Genomic DNA, 13667 nt, shown 5'->3' on the forward strand with positions numbered 1-13667 from the left:
TCATAGAATCATAGAATGGTTAGGGTTGGAAGGGACCTTCAAAGGTCATCTAGCCCAACCCCCCTGCAAGGAGCAGGGACATCCCTGACTAGATCAGGTTGCTCAGAGCCTCATCCAGCCTGGCCTTGAACGTTTCCAGGGATGGGGCCTCCACCACCTTTCTGGGCAACCTTCTGGGTACCTGCTGCCCCCTTTCCCAGGGCTGCCGGCTGGTAGGTGGTGACATGAACCAGCACACTGGGACTTCGTGTCTAGGAAAGCCTAAGGCGTGTTCAGCCTATCTCTGCTGAGGCAGGGATGTTTACACACAAAGTTTCTTGAAGCTGCCACTCCACTCTGTTGCTTAAACATAGGAGTGCTGTGTCCTCATCTAAAGACACACCCCCAGGCCATGCCTTTGAGCAAACACAGACTCGATGACTTGGATATTGTTCTTGAGACTGGTGATGGGATGGTCTGTTTCTGTTTAAAATATTTCAGATGTTTTCATACAAATTCTTTCCGTGGAAACAAACTACTTATGTTTCTAATGCCTGTAGGTTCGTTCCCAGGGTCCCTGGCTCACTTTTCCTATGGCTATTTCTTTCCCCCATCCCAAAACCGAGAGGTCCTGGCCCTGGATCCTAGCTTATTGCCTCAGTTTCTTGTGTCTCCTGTTTGCTGGAAATGGAGCTAACGTGTCCCAGTGCTCACTCACTCTTGCTCCTTTTCTGAGTCCCAAAGACAGCATCTTTCATCTACCAAATTCTAGGTGTCTATAAAGTTTCATGTTTTTAGACACATGCAAACACACGCACAACTTGTGTAAACTTAGAAGAACAAGATGATTGAGACTAAGCTCTAACTATGGCTCGGAAGAAGATGGGTATTTAAGATACATTTTGTTCCTACAAAGTTGCACAGGATGCTTGTTTTTGTCCTAGGAGTAGAAGAATGGCACTCCTCTGTTTTGCTATTCTTACCCCCTGCTCAAGACGTGTGGAAACTACATCCTGAGTTCTCTGGTTTCCTCTTTTCTTTATTTCTGTGTTTTCAAGCTTCCTCCTCACACTGTCTGGAGCCTTATCTAAGCACAAATGCCTGCCTCCGGGGCCGGTTTTCATTTTTTTTTTTTCCTCATTTTGTTTTCTTATGGAAATGACTGTGACACAAAATCCCCTGTTGCCTTTTGCTGACTTGTGGACTGCAGTCAGAGGTTTCCCCAAAGGCAGGAGGATCAGCAGGCAAAACCAAGCTGCTCTACAAAATCTGGATCTGACCCTCTGTGGAAGAGGAAGTCTGTATTTCATGTCACATGGGGCTACAAAGTCCACCCTTCCCCTCTGTTACAGTGAAAGAGGGAAAAGTTTAATTTATGAGTCTCTTACACCTTAACTGAATGACTGCAAAATAGCATGCAACACGTTCGTTCTCTGCTCCTATAGCTGCAGAAATACTATTCACGTGTTTATCAGTCCATCACTTAAGGTAGATCATCTTCAACTCAGAAATCTGATCCCTGCAGCTCTGTGAAGGATCTGGATGGTTTTAGGTATAGTAGCCCATAACTATCACAGTTCATAGCAATCCTTCCCCATGGGGCCCTTGCACTCCAGGTGCCAACTTCCTCTTGTGTGAAAACTGTGTGTTTCATGGTCACTTGGTGGCCCATCCTCCACCATAAAGGTTTCATCTATCTCTGAAGCTGAACGTCCTCAGACCAAAAAAAAAAAAAAACACCACCAAACCAAACCAAACAAACTGACTGTCACTAGCAGACCTGTATAAAAGAGCTTACTGTAGTTTGTCAGGTACGTACACTATTTTAAAAGACTTTAAACAGGTTGATTTCAGCATCCATAAGAGGTGTTAGATGTGGCTTGGAGCTGTGTCTATCTTTCCCTGAGAGCAGCCTCTAGATATCTTCCACCTGTTCAATCTGCTCTCCTTAGCCATTGGGTGAGCTCTTCAACAAGCCCAGCTGAAGCTGACTGAGCTGCTTGAGTTTCTAGCTGTAGAGACACTGAGTCTAAACAGAGTAATCTGAAAATCAGTCCTAAATTCCAACTATGTTTTTAAAAACTACATTTCAGTGGGATTTAACTCATTTAATGTGTGGCATTTTTTATATAACTTTTATTTCCTGTGACAGTTTACCAGCAAGTATTCTTTGGAGGAGTCAGTGTGTGATTGGTATACAAGCACTTTAATAAGTGTTGTTTTTTTTTAAAGGCAATAGTATTATTGATAAATCTGTGCAGTTGGTATTTATTACACTGAAGACTTTTAAAGTTGTATTTATTAACTGAGCATTATATCAACTACACTCTTATTTTAAAAAGAGTTGGTGTCAAGGTGACCAACATAATTGCTTCCACCATGCTAAACCCTTTAAAAATGTTGGCCTGTTATCACTGGAGGTAAGGTCAGTTCTCCCTCATTTGGGCTGCCCAGACCAATTTTTCTGAATAAGGTGGAAAACATTTACAGTCCAGCTTCAGCTTTGTGTGCTGAAACACTGCTCCCTGGGCTTTTGAACCAAAGCTAATAATCCAGAAAGAATGTCACTCACTAAAGCCTTAACTATGTCAATTGTTTTATTTTGTAGCTCTCTATTTTCCTGTTCTCAGAAACATTATAAACAGGAGGATTGTCCTACCAGATTGCAGTAACACAGGCTAGGTCAATGTTAGTTTGTGAAGGAGAACGAACAGGTCTTTGTTAGTGATGGGGCTGCAGCAATGATTTGAAATCCCACGTCCAGACCTGGTTCTCCAGGTGCTAGCATCAGCCTGCAGGACCCGGCTCCTCCTGCCTCTCCTTGGGGCAGGATCTCTGGAAGCTGGTGGTGGCCACAGAGCTGGATGATGTCCAGCTCCAGGGCAGCGTGTCCACTTGTCTGGCTGCAAAGAGAAGTCCCAGGAGCAGGAGGGTGAGTTGGTAAAAGCAACACCTGAGAGGGGAGCAGGCTCTGGCACAGGCAGGCCATGGTAGCCAGCTGCAAGTAGTAGCGGCCTGTGCTCTGGTGACCTCACCCTCTGGGTGACCAGTGGGGAAGGCACATGGGGAGGGGGAAGATCCCCAGGGGCTGGGAAGCTGGTGGCCACCACTCTGAGAAGGAAGTGGAAGAGTCAGGGTGGTTGGCAACCTCCTTTGGAGTGGGAGGCTGGTGGATCCAAGGCAGGGGTGAGCAGGGACAGGTGATGTCTGGAAAGGGCCTGAATGTCAGAGGCTATGGAGAAAAGCTGCTGAGACTCCTCCAGCGCTGTCCTGTATTTCTTATTGACATGGGAGGTGTGCAGGGACTCAGCAGGGACAAAAGACAGTGGGGATGGAATGCAGCGGGGGCAAGCAGCCTTTCAGGCCTTCCTGGCAAATAGTCAAAAATTCGCTTTTTCCTGAAGATCCCCAGGAGATGCAGCCAGGGGTGCAAGGTCATTCTGTGGGGCAGGTAGGTGCAGATGACTTGTCAGCAGTTATTGCAATTTTATGGTTTGGGTTTGGGGTTTGTGGTTTTGATTTTTTTTTCTGTTTTTTTTTTTTTTTTTTTTTTTTTGTCGGCTGGACCTCACATCTGGAAACAAAGAAGGTCATCTCTACTTGGGACAGCTCTTTGTGAACCTCACTGGTGTGAAGAGTATCTGCTCAGTCTTATGAGACTTAGGACAAAAACAAAAACAACAAAAAAACCCCAACCAAACAAACAAACAAAAACCTGATAAAACACTTTCTCTCTGCAGCCGAAATGACACCTCTGCCCCGGAGCCAGCGATGCAGTCCCACTCCAGAGCGCGGCTGCCGCCGTGCCCCCCGGTAGTCCCGCAGCCGCCCACCGCTCCCCACGGCCGCCCGGGACCCCGCGACTCTCAGGAGGAGCCCACGAGGCGCTGGTGGCACAGCGGGTCGGAGGTGATCCGCGCTCTCGGGAAAGAGAGAGGTCAGCCTGCAAGTGAGATGCATTGAGTCACGTCGAGTTAAACTAACCCCTCCCACAGCCATGGACCACTGAAGCGCCCATTTTCATGAGCACCTCTCGCTGAGGCAGCTCGGAGCCGGCGGAGGCTGAGAAAGGAAGAGCGGGAGAGAGCGGAAGGAGGCAGCGAGCACCGGCACTGATGGACGAGCCAAAGGGTAAGGACGGAGGCGAAAGGCTCACCTCCAAAAGCAGCCGGGACCCCCTGCGAGGGGGCGCGGCGGGGGAGGGGAGGCAGGGCTCGGCGGGGCTCCCCCGGGGGCTGTGCATATTCATGAGGAGCCTCCAGATTTGGCAGCCGGGAGGGAGCTGCGACTGCGGCATCCCCGGGCGGCACCTCCCCAATCCCCTCACTCCCCCCCACCCCCCGCCCGCCCTCCCTCCGCGCTGGGTGGTGGGCGAAGGCTCCGCGGCGGGGGCTTGCCTGGGTGGAAGCCGACTCGCTGCAGCCCTCCCCCTGGCCAGCACCAGCTCCGAGCCTTTAGACCCGTTTCTGAAGGGACGATGCCAACTTGTGCCCGGGGTGCCCGGGCGGGGGCCGGGGCTGCTCGGGGAGGAGGTGGCGGGGGCTGGCGTGTCCCCCCGGGGCGGGCGGCAGGGGAGGCTCCGCGCTGGCCTCTGGCAGAAGTTTGGCCGCGTCAGTGCGAGGGATTCCCTCCCTCCCTGCCTCCCGCCCTTCCTCGCTGGGGAAGAACCGGCCGTGACTCCCCGGCTGCAGCCCACGGGGCCAGGGCCGAGCTCCCCCGGCGCCGAGAGCGGCACTCGAAGGATGAACGGGGGGCGGAGGGAAAAGAGCAAAAACTCGTGGGAAGTGTTGGCTGTTAGGAAACCGCGGTGGAAAGCGAAATAGCTCTGAGGTTGGAAGATCTGCTGTGCCGGGTACTCCCGGGGCCAAGACCGGCTGAGGAGAGGGGGATTCCCCGCTTGGCACCTCGGCAAAGCCCCGTCTCGCCGTCACTGCGGTCCGAGGGTCTGGGGGGGGGACGGGGGGGGTGGGGAACGGGGGGCGGGAACTCGGCATTCGCTGGAGATGCTTCCTGCACAGGAATTGTCCTACGAGATCTGTCTTGCACCAGGGTTTGCCTTTCAGCATCAGCTGGTGTGGTGCACGTAGCAGCACCAGTCACGCTTAACGCTTGGCAGAAACATTTCCTAGTTTAGTATCGGCTTTTGTCTGCCTGGGCGTCTTACCCTCTGTTGACAGCAACTTCTGCAATACGGCCCATCGCTGCTGCTGGCAGTACTGGGCTGTGCGGGGCTGAGAAATGCAAAGCAAGAGCTCGCAGTACTGGGCTGTGCGGGGCTGAGAAATGCAAAGCAAGAGCTCGGACAAATAGACAAAAAGCAATAAACTGGGAAAAGACCTGGGCAGGAACTTAGCCTTTAAATTGAGCGAGAAGCTTAGAGAGAATAGTTGCCACTGTTTTGATAGTTTCTCATTCAGTACCCAGGTGGAAGTCTCTCATTTATCACTGTTACAACAGGGAATCAAAATGTGATTTGGTTTTCTTTTTTTTTTTTCTTGGAACAAATAAAATGGTAAACTAGAGCTCTCCAAGTTTTTAACTTCATAGAATGTGCTGAATGGCATTTGAATGGAAGAAGCATTTTCTCAGTCTGACGTGCATCAAAATTTAAAGCAAGGACTGGCAGAAGGAGAACATTAACTCATTAGTTTATGCAGTCTTGCGTGAAGCTGGAAATGTAGAAATAATTTGCCTCTGCTGAGGAGCGAGATAAGAATAGCTTTGAAAACAGGTTTTTTTAAGTTTCATTCCAAAAATGAAATGTATTGCATGAACGGAGATGCCTTTTCTAGTGAGGTGAGGAATCACAGGGAAGAAATTTAGATGATGAGAACTGATTTAGCAAAGAGGACCAAATGAGCCTTCTTTTAGAAAGTGGGATTTTAAAGAGACAGAAGGAAACTGAAGAAAACTGACAGTTATTGCTCGAGCTAATTGCAGAAGAGGTGGTGATGGTGTCAGAATGGGCCAACCTACAGAAAATGCAAGTCGTCTTGCAAGTGCCTAATGAAAACTGGTGCAATGAATACCAAGAAACCGCATTTCATGTGTGTGGGAGAAGAAAACACGAGACAGTGTTTTTGAAAACGCCTCTCGCAGTATGTCTTCCAGAGGCAGTAATCGGTAGGCTCAACACGGGGGAGGCCAGGACGGGCGGTATCTATCAGCTAGTAGGAAAGTTTCCACCTTGAAGTGAGGCATGAATGCACACCGAGGGCACGTCCTTTCATCAGAAAGGAATTATTAGGGAGTGTTTCAGTGAGAGAGCTGTTTCCCGGGAGTCTTGTCCACAGGGACTGTAATAAACAGATTTGAAATGCTACTCTTTGGTTTTAGAAAGCCCATATTTTAAATACCAATCCTGTCAGCTCTGCCTTGAAATTTGGATCCATATGCTAACATGGCCCACGAAGAAATTCTGTTTGGGGCGCTACAGAGCAACAGATGGTATCAGTGGTCAGTATGAACACCTTCTTGGGCAGAAACCGTGACAAAGTCTGAAGAATATATGTTACTGAAAAATATACGTGGGGGGCTTCAGTCTGGGGAAAGCATGATGCTGATGGCGTGCAGACAGCAGTAAAAAGTAGTAAACATTCTAAAATATATAGATTTTAACATAAAAGGTACTGAACTGAAGAAGTGGTAGTAACTCTGGTTTGGAGCTCTATATACATGACGAATTAATCACTGCTGTCGGATGACTGATCTCTGTGGACCAGTGATTATTCCAGCATGGAACGGTAATAAAGCAAAATCTGATGGGGAAAAAAGTAAAGGAATGTGAATAAAGATTGCGAATTTAAAGAATACATACTAACCAGCACTCCAAAAACAAGAGTGAGAATGACTGGCTAGTTCATTCAGGCAGTGAAGGCAGCAAATAGAAGTTAAGACAAGTAAATCAAAAGGAAGTGGAGGAGGAGGGAATGGAGAACATCTGATGGAAAATACAGGCTGTGAATTGTGGAAGATTACTTAGAGAAAGTAAAGATATCAGGGGCGAAAAATGTAAAGTTAGCAGGACTAAGCACAATTCAAAGCAGGCGTTCTGTGTGTCTTAGGAATAAAATGTGTATCTAGCAATTGCATAATCATTACAGAGTCGGAGAGGGTAAGATTTTAATGATGCAGAAAAAAAAAACCCTACAGAACTGTTGGTTAAATACTTTTCCAAATTTGGCAGAAAAAATACGTTCTGATATGAAGAAGTATTTCATGGAAGTATTACAATTAAATAGCCTGTTTTGTGAATTAACATTTTGGGGGCAAACAAAGTTTTATAACAATTCAAAATTAAGTGTGCCAAATATTTACTGAGAAGATCTATGCTCAGTGATGTTAATTCCCAACAAACTAGAGTAGAACACTAGGGATATCCCAGGCAATGGGAAGGATGCTGTTGTTGACCCAATATCCCAGCAATATGATGGTAGGTATCCTCGAGAACTATTACCAGTTTAGTTTGGCATCTGTTCTATCTAAATTACTGTATAGATCTCCCCAATAATCAAGTTTTAATAGCCAGTTTGACCATATTCTTTTGTTTTTGTAAAGGATAAGACTTATCAAAGTAACCTTCAGAATAATGTTGTTGTAGAATGGATAGCACTGTCAAAATGGATGACGGGAATGAAAGGATCGAAAAGGAAATTACTCATCACAGATGGAAGCAAGCCTGTGAGTTCATGTGGTCCCCTCAAGCAAGCATATCAGTCTGCTCCCTAGAACGAAGATAGTCCCACCTGCAAGAATCTGCAGCAAGAACTTCAAGGAATATGTTCCTTTTGGTTATGTAACTCGACTAGAGAATGTGTTTATAAAGGAGGAACAGGGGTAGTATTTCAAGTACTGACAGACCTTTTCATTTGTCCTTTCTGTCTTGAAGGCTTTTTTTGTTTACAAAGTCAGTCAACTGACTTAACAAAATAGATGTCAAACAAGCCTGGTGTGATTCTCATTTGGAAAAAAACAGGCTGCATTTTGTCTTATGCATATTATCACTATTAACATTGTCGTCTTGATTTATTTCTTCAAATGAGGCTGGAGGCCCATTGAAGTTCTAGGGAAAAAAAAAAGTATTCTTTAAAAATTGAGTTAATATTGAATAAGTCTGGGCTGTAAGTTAAGGGACTTGTAGAGCCTGACTTCCCTGATGGTTAGGAACCACTTCACAAAAGGGAAATGGAAGGACCGATCTCCCTGGTTGGTGTTTGATAGCCGCAGGGTAGATTATGAGTATAGGACTGGGAAGGCAACTGGTCCTCTATCTGATCTGTTTTCCAATTAATTATTTGCACTTGTTTTGTTTTTCAGAGATGGCAAATCAGTAAATCAGATGGAAAACAGTAAATATTAATATTTCCTATGTTTAAGCTTTTCCAGAGCAGTAGAAGCATTTCTGATGTTGTTCTGATTACAAAAGTCTCCCTATGACTCTCCAGCAAAGAATGAACTAATGGATTAAGTCCTGGATAACAACAGACCTCAAAAATAGTTATCAAAGGAAACCGTCATTAAACAGCTGTGTTTTCAGAGGTATTCTGCAAGAGGCTTGATGGCATTAGACATCTTCAATAATGATCTAAAAAGTATAAAATCATTGCTGATTTACAGATGGAGTTTGTCAGTCCTAGGAGGAGGACCAGTACAAATAGCAATTAAGTCAGAGGAAAAAGTCTAAGGAAGCCAAGAGTGGTTGGAAACATAAAGAGCAAATAATAGGCTTCAAGCCAAGCTTGTAAAAGCACAGCTAATGCAACTTTGGGAGGAAAATTGGACATTCAAATCCTGAATAGGCTAAAAATATTTCCAGACAATGTTGCCCAGAAAAAAATATGCAGAGGTGTGTATGTATGTATGTACGTGACAGCCATAACTCATAGTTTCTTTGCTTTATAGAGCAATTTTGTTTGTTTGTTTGAGATAAAATTTTCCTCTAGTCAACCTTATTGTGACCACTGCAACCTGTGTTTGCCTCTTGACTTGTAATTACCAGAAATATGTAGAAAACTCTCAAGGAATTTCTTGAGGAGAAAGAATAAATTTAAAAGCCTGGACACCTGAAGAGGGAAGGGTTAAAAAAGCTGTAATAATTGGTAATCCTTTTGGCCTTCCCTAAGTTGTATAACTGACTTAGTATGGTGCAAAAATATCAAGCTTGGTCACATTCCTTCTTTTCCTAAGACATCTTTGCACCTTTAGCACCTATGGGGTTGGGAGCAACTAGCAAACTTGACTTTGGGGTTAACACCCTCTAGCTAGGTGTTTTGTACCCTTTTACTAGCCCAGTGTTCAATGACAGCATTCCATGGAGTTGGATTTTGTTTGACGTGTTGCGATAGGAGCCAGGTTCTCAGCTTGGAAATAATCTGTTCAAGGTGGCTAGGATGTGGTTAAGGACAGAGGTGTTTGGGCTGATTTTTGTCATGAAGTGAATGATACTGAGATGACTTGGGGGAGCCAACCCGTAAGGGATTAGTATTGCTTGAGACCGATCAAACTTAAATGGTAAAATTCCAGATCATCTTCACAAGAGAAGAACCCCGTTGGTTTTGTGAAAGATGAGTTAGATGGGACCATTCCCTAAGTTGTATTTTCTTGTGGTTTTGTCAGCTAGATGTGAGAACTGGCTTCATGTCTCAGCTCAGTGGAAACTTCCCCTCCCTGAGCAGAGCTGAAGTTTTATCGCAGATGCTTCCATCAGCATTTCCTAGGCACAGAGTGTTGCCAGTATGCTTGCATGGGGAGCAGCAGAGCCTAAGGGTGCACTTCTGCAGCCGACATAGTTTGACATAAATCTGTGCTGCTGAAAGAGAAGAGAAAAGGCGCCTTTCCTTTATCCCTAGCCTTGGGTTTTTTTTTTTTTCTGCAATAACTTTCAGTTTGTCTGGCTTGAAAGCCAACGCCAGCCCAAGTGAGATAACAGCAGTTAAGGGTAAAAGTCACTTATATTAAAGTTATTGGGGGGGCACTTCACTGTAAGACAAGGAGAGACACAAAAACAGCCCTGTGCTCTGAAACAGTGCTGCATTAGCAGTACAAATTAAGAAATGAGTTAAGGGAAAAAGTGTGAGAGACCAGATGGAAAGGAACAGAGTCGGCTAAGTGCACACTGAACAAATTCATCTGCTGACGTCCTCTCATGCGTTTGCTCCCCCGAAATGTGGCTGGAAAGATCAGTTTCCCAGTCTGCTCTTTGGGTTCCTCGTTCCTCTGTTCTTTGTGCTGCACTGGCCGTTCTCTTTCAAGGGTGATGCAGGCAGTGTGGCAGTCACTGCTATCACTACTCTGTCAATACTCAACCACCACCAACAATGCTGCAGCTCTGCCTGTTACAGTTCTTGACTGAACCATTTGGGGCTCTTACCAGTCCCTTCCAGCTTGGGAAGTGCTCTCTACGAGGATCTGCAGAGCTGCTTCACTGTCTGCCTTCACATTGTCTTTCAGATTCCTCTTGTAATGTCAACATACTTCGTAGGCAGAGATTAAGCTTCTGATATGAGGAGACATGTGCCCATCAGTCTGATCCACACTGTCTCATGCTCCCTTGTGACCTTCATCCAGCTGTGCACTACATCTCATCTGACCAAGATAACCCTTATGGCATGGCTGGATGGTTTACAGGCTGGGACTTGCACCTTTGAGCAAGTGTTTTTATTTTGCATAAGTAGAAGTTAAAGGCTCTCAGTTTGGTTTGTATTCTCCCCTTTTTTTCTGATCCTCCTGAGAATCTTTGCACTGATCATCTAGGGTGCTGAATGCCAGATTGTTCCTGGGGAAGAGAATGAAAAGAAAACAGACCTATTTTTACAAAGGAATGAGAATTAGCTTGTTTTTCATTAACTATGTGCAATCTCTCAGCCAAAGCTCAAACTATAACTGGCCTTTGAGCTCTGTGTACTGCCTGGAGAAGGTGAATCAGCAGCTCAGTACGTAGAAACCACTTCAACCGCTCAGTCAGTTCACAGCGCTTTCGCACTCTGCTCGGAGGGCTTGGAGGGCTCCCGAGGCAGCGGAGTGACAGGAACTGCTGGTACAGCTGCTGTGGTTTCTAACGTTCACAGATGGTGACACTGCAGCTGGGGGCAGGGGAGGCAGCAGCCCATGTACCTTCCTCCCTGGGCTGTAGCTGGAAGGGGGAGACTCCTCCAGAAGTGAGGGACAGAAGGAATTTGGAGATGCTGCAGCCCAGCTGATGAGATGGAAACATCCATGGTGCATGGAGCATGGGCTTGGTAGTGGGGACAGGTAACAGAGTGGGATCTGTTCCTCTGCTGAACACTGTCCCTCCCTCCTACCTGCTCTTTTCCAGAATGGCAGGGGGCAGCTCCTTCCAGGGAGAACATCTGCTCTTGGCCAAGATCAGCCCTTAGCTGCTGGCTCCAGCTGCTTTGTGGGAAACACACTGGGAATCTGCAATTTTGCCCTGAATTGAATGTGCCCAATAAGTTAATCTACAGCTTCTATATATTTAGTCTTGCTTTCCTGAAATAGTATAGGAAGCTTACTGTTTGTCAGCTTTGTCTGCGATTGCAGTAAATACGAAACCAGCTGAAGTTGGAAATAACTTTATTCTGGTAAAGCTAGTGGTCAGGTTCTTGTTTACAAGACTTAGAAATATTGTTGTGACAAAAAGCATGAAAGCCATAAAGAAAAGAAGAAAAGACTGTTTCAGCAGTGTTTTTTAGGGTTTACTGGGTCATTAGCCAGAGAGAATTAAGACCTTATTTTGAAATTCATCAGTTGCAAGTTTAAAGATCAGTTTAGCAAGTGGTTTTAACACATGAAGTTGAGCTGAGCTATGTCTACCCTGCCTGATGAAAAGGACACTCAGACAACTGCTCCTTTCCCACGCTGACTCGTGACTCTCAGCCTGACCAGAGAACTTAACCCATCCGAAGAGTAGCCTTGTAAAACATACATCTGTATATAAAAATTAGAAAAGGAATCTGCACTTGTACAAGTGCGAGGTAGAACTACGGCAAAAGACAGAGGTATGCTAGTCCCTTTTTGTGGCAGAGCAAGCAGAGGAGTTAAGCCAGCTGTGAAGCTAAGCCTTTGCACTTCATCTCAAAAATAGTGGTTTACAACAGAACCTGGCCCTGTGCTATGAACTCCTTGTTAAAGCAGTAATTTTACAGTTGCTTTTTAGGTTACAAAGCATGTTGCAGCTCCAAAGACTAGTAATTTCTCTACCAATTTAAGGACCTTTTAGCGTTGCGGCCACTTGGTGTCTGTGACAATGCTAACTGGATCCCATAAGCCTTGCTGGGAATAGATGCCCTTCTGTAAATAGGGATTTGGAGAGCCTCTTCTGCCCATTTACTTCTGAGGAGACTGCAACCGTAAACTAACATTGTAATCTACTGCAAACCACATCTCGGGAACTTTTGGTGTGGTGTAGCGGTCAGTCTTTAGGTTTACTAGTATTTCATAGAGATTAAATATAACGCAGCAGGACTGTTGTTAGGTAGTCCCTAACTCCTTTATAAAGTAGTAAACAACTCTTTTGCTCTACTGGTTTCTCCTGCCTCTGGCCCTGAAGTCAGACTGCGGGAAGGAAACACAAGGAATGCCTTCTTCCCTGCTATGGGGCTCCGCTGCCTATGTTCCTCTCTTTCAGCATGTTTCTCCTAACTTAAATGACATTTTCCATTTTTCCCTTGTTTTTAGAGTTGTAGCAGAACTAGACAGATCTTGCAGTATGAATCGTGTGTGTACTTTACTAGACCAATAATCTCCAAGTTGCCATTAATCTGGCAGAACACAAGAGAATATATCGAAATGATGGAAGATAAATTTAAGAGTAGGTGTAGCCGAAGCGTGCTGCTTTTTCCCAGGACCCTGGGAACTCTGCCTCTCTGTGGGAGGGAGCGTGCTGCGAGCCATGGTTCATGATGACAGAGCATCGGGCTGGCGATTTGCTGCTCTCTTGTGCTTTGTCATCATCTGGGGACATGGGGCTAATGGCGCTGGCCTCCGTAAACTGCTTGGCAGTATATGGGTGGAAAGGACAAATTTAAATGTTAAGTTTTGTTATTAAGGAAAGGCTGAGGTTCAACAGACAGAAAAGTATGATGGTAGGCTCCCGCGTTACCTGTTTGGTATTAGCTCCCCACATGTTGTGGGCAGACAGCACTGCTGAGAGCTGGAATCAGCTGCAAAAGCCACAGAGTCAAGGGGAGTCTGGGAATAGTGGGAAAGTAGCGAGACAGTCCTGGCCTCGCTTGGTGTCTATGTGCTGAAAGAAGGCTGGGCTCGGAAGGCTGTGACATGAGCATGAGAAAATGTGTGCACACAAAAGCCTCCTTGTGAGTCTTGTGGTTCTGCTATGGGATAATTGCAGCTATCCTGTTCCACCCGGAGCTTTATCGGGGAAGCTAAGGTTAATGTCAGCCTTGCCCTGAGAGCCCAGATATAGGAACACTACCAGGTCTGCACCACACCAGTGACAATGGTCTCACCCTGTACTGTTCACAGGGAGCTGCTCAGCATGTGACAGACTGAGAGCAGCTCCAGCTGTAACATTGTCAGTGAGATCTTGGGTATAAACTATTTAAACTCCCTCATGGTGAGTCTCATAGTGACACCCAGGGACAGGCTGCATTGTTCTTCTCTTGGATTTCAGCATCCTCTTAACTTCCAAAAGACTGTCACTGGTGCTGCGCTCGTCTGTGCTGTGCTGC

General features: G+C 46.0%; 1 protein-coding gene across 1 annotated transcript in view; it reads left to right on the forward strand.

Annotated features, from left to right (window-relative positions):
• Positions 1-4004: 4004 nt before the first annotated feature.
• ENTPD1 (ectonucleoside triphosphate diphosphohydrolase 1) overlaps positions 4005-13667 on the forward strand; it is a 30892-nt gene continuing 21229 nt past the window's right edge. The window contains exon 1 of the mRNA XM_086751963.1: positions 4005-4110. Within this exon, the coding sequence (XP_086608089.1) occupies positions 4095-4110 (16 nt within the window). The 5' untranslated portion in view covers positions 4005-4094. The remainder of the gene's footprint in view (positions 4111-13667) is intronic.

This window comes from Chlamydotis macqueenii, chromosome 7, assembly GCF_036417535.1.
Source record: "Chlamydotis macqueenii isolate bChlMac1 chromosome 7, bChlMac1.mat, whole genome shotgun sequence".
In the NCBI taxonomy this organism is placed as follows: domain Eukaryota; kingdom Metazoa; phylum Chordata; class Aves; order Otidiformes; family Otididae; genus Chlamydotis; species Chlamydotis macqueenii.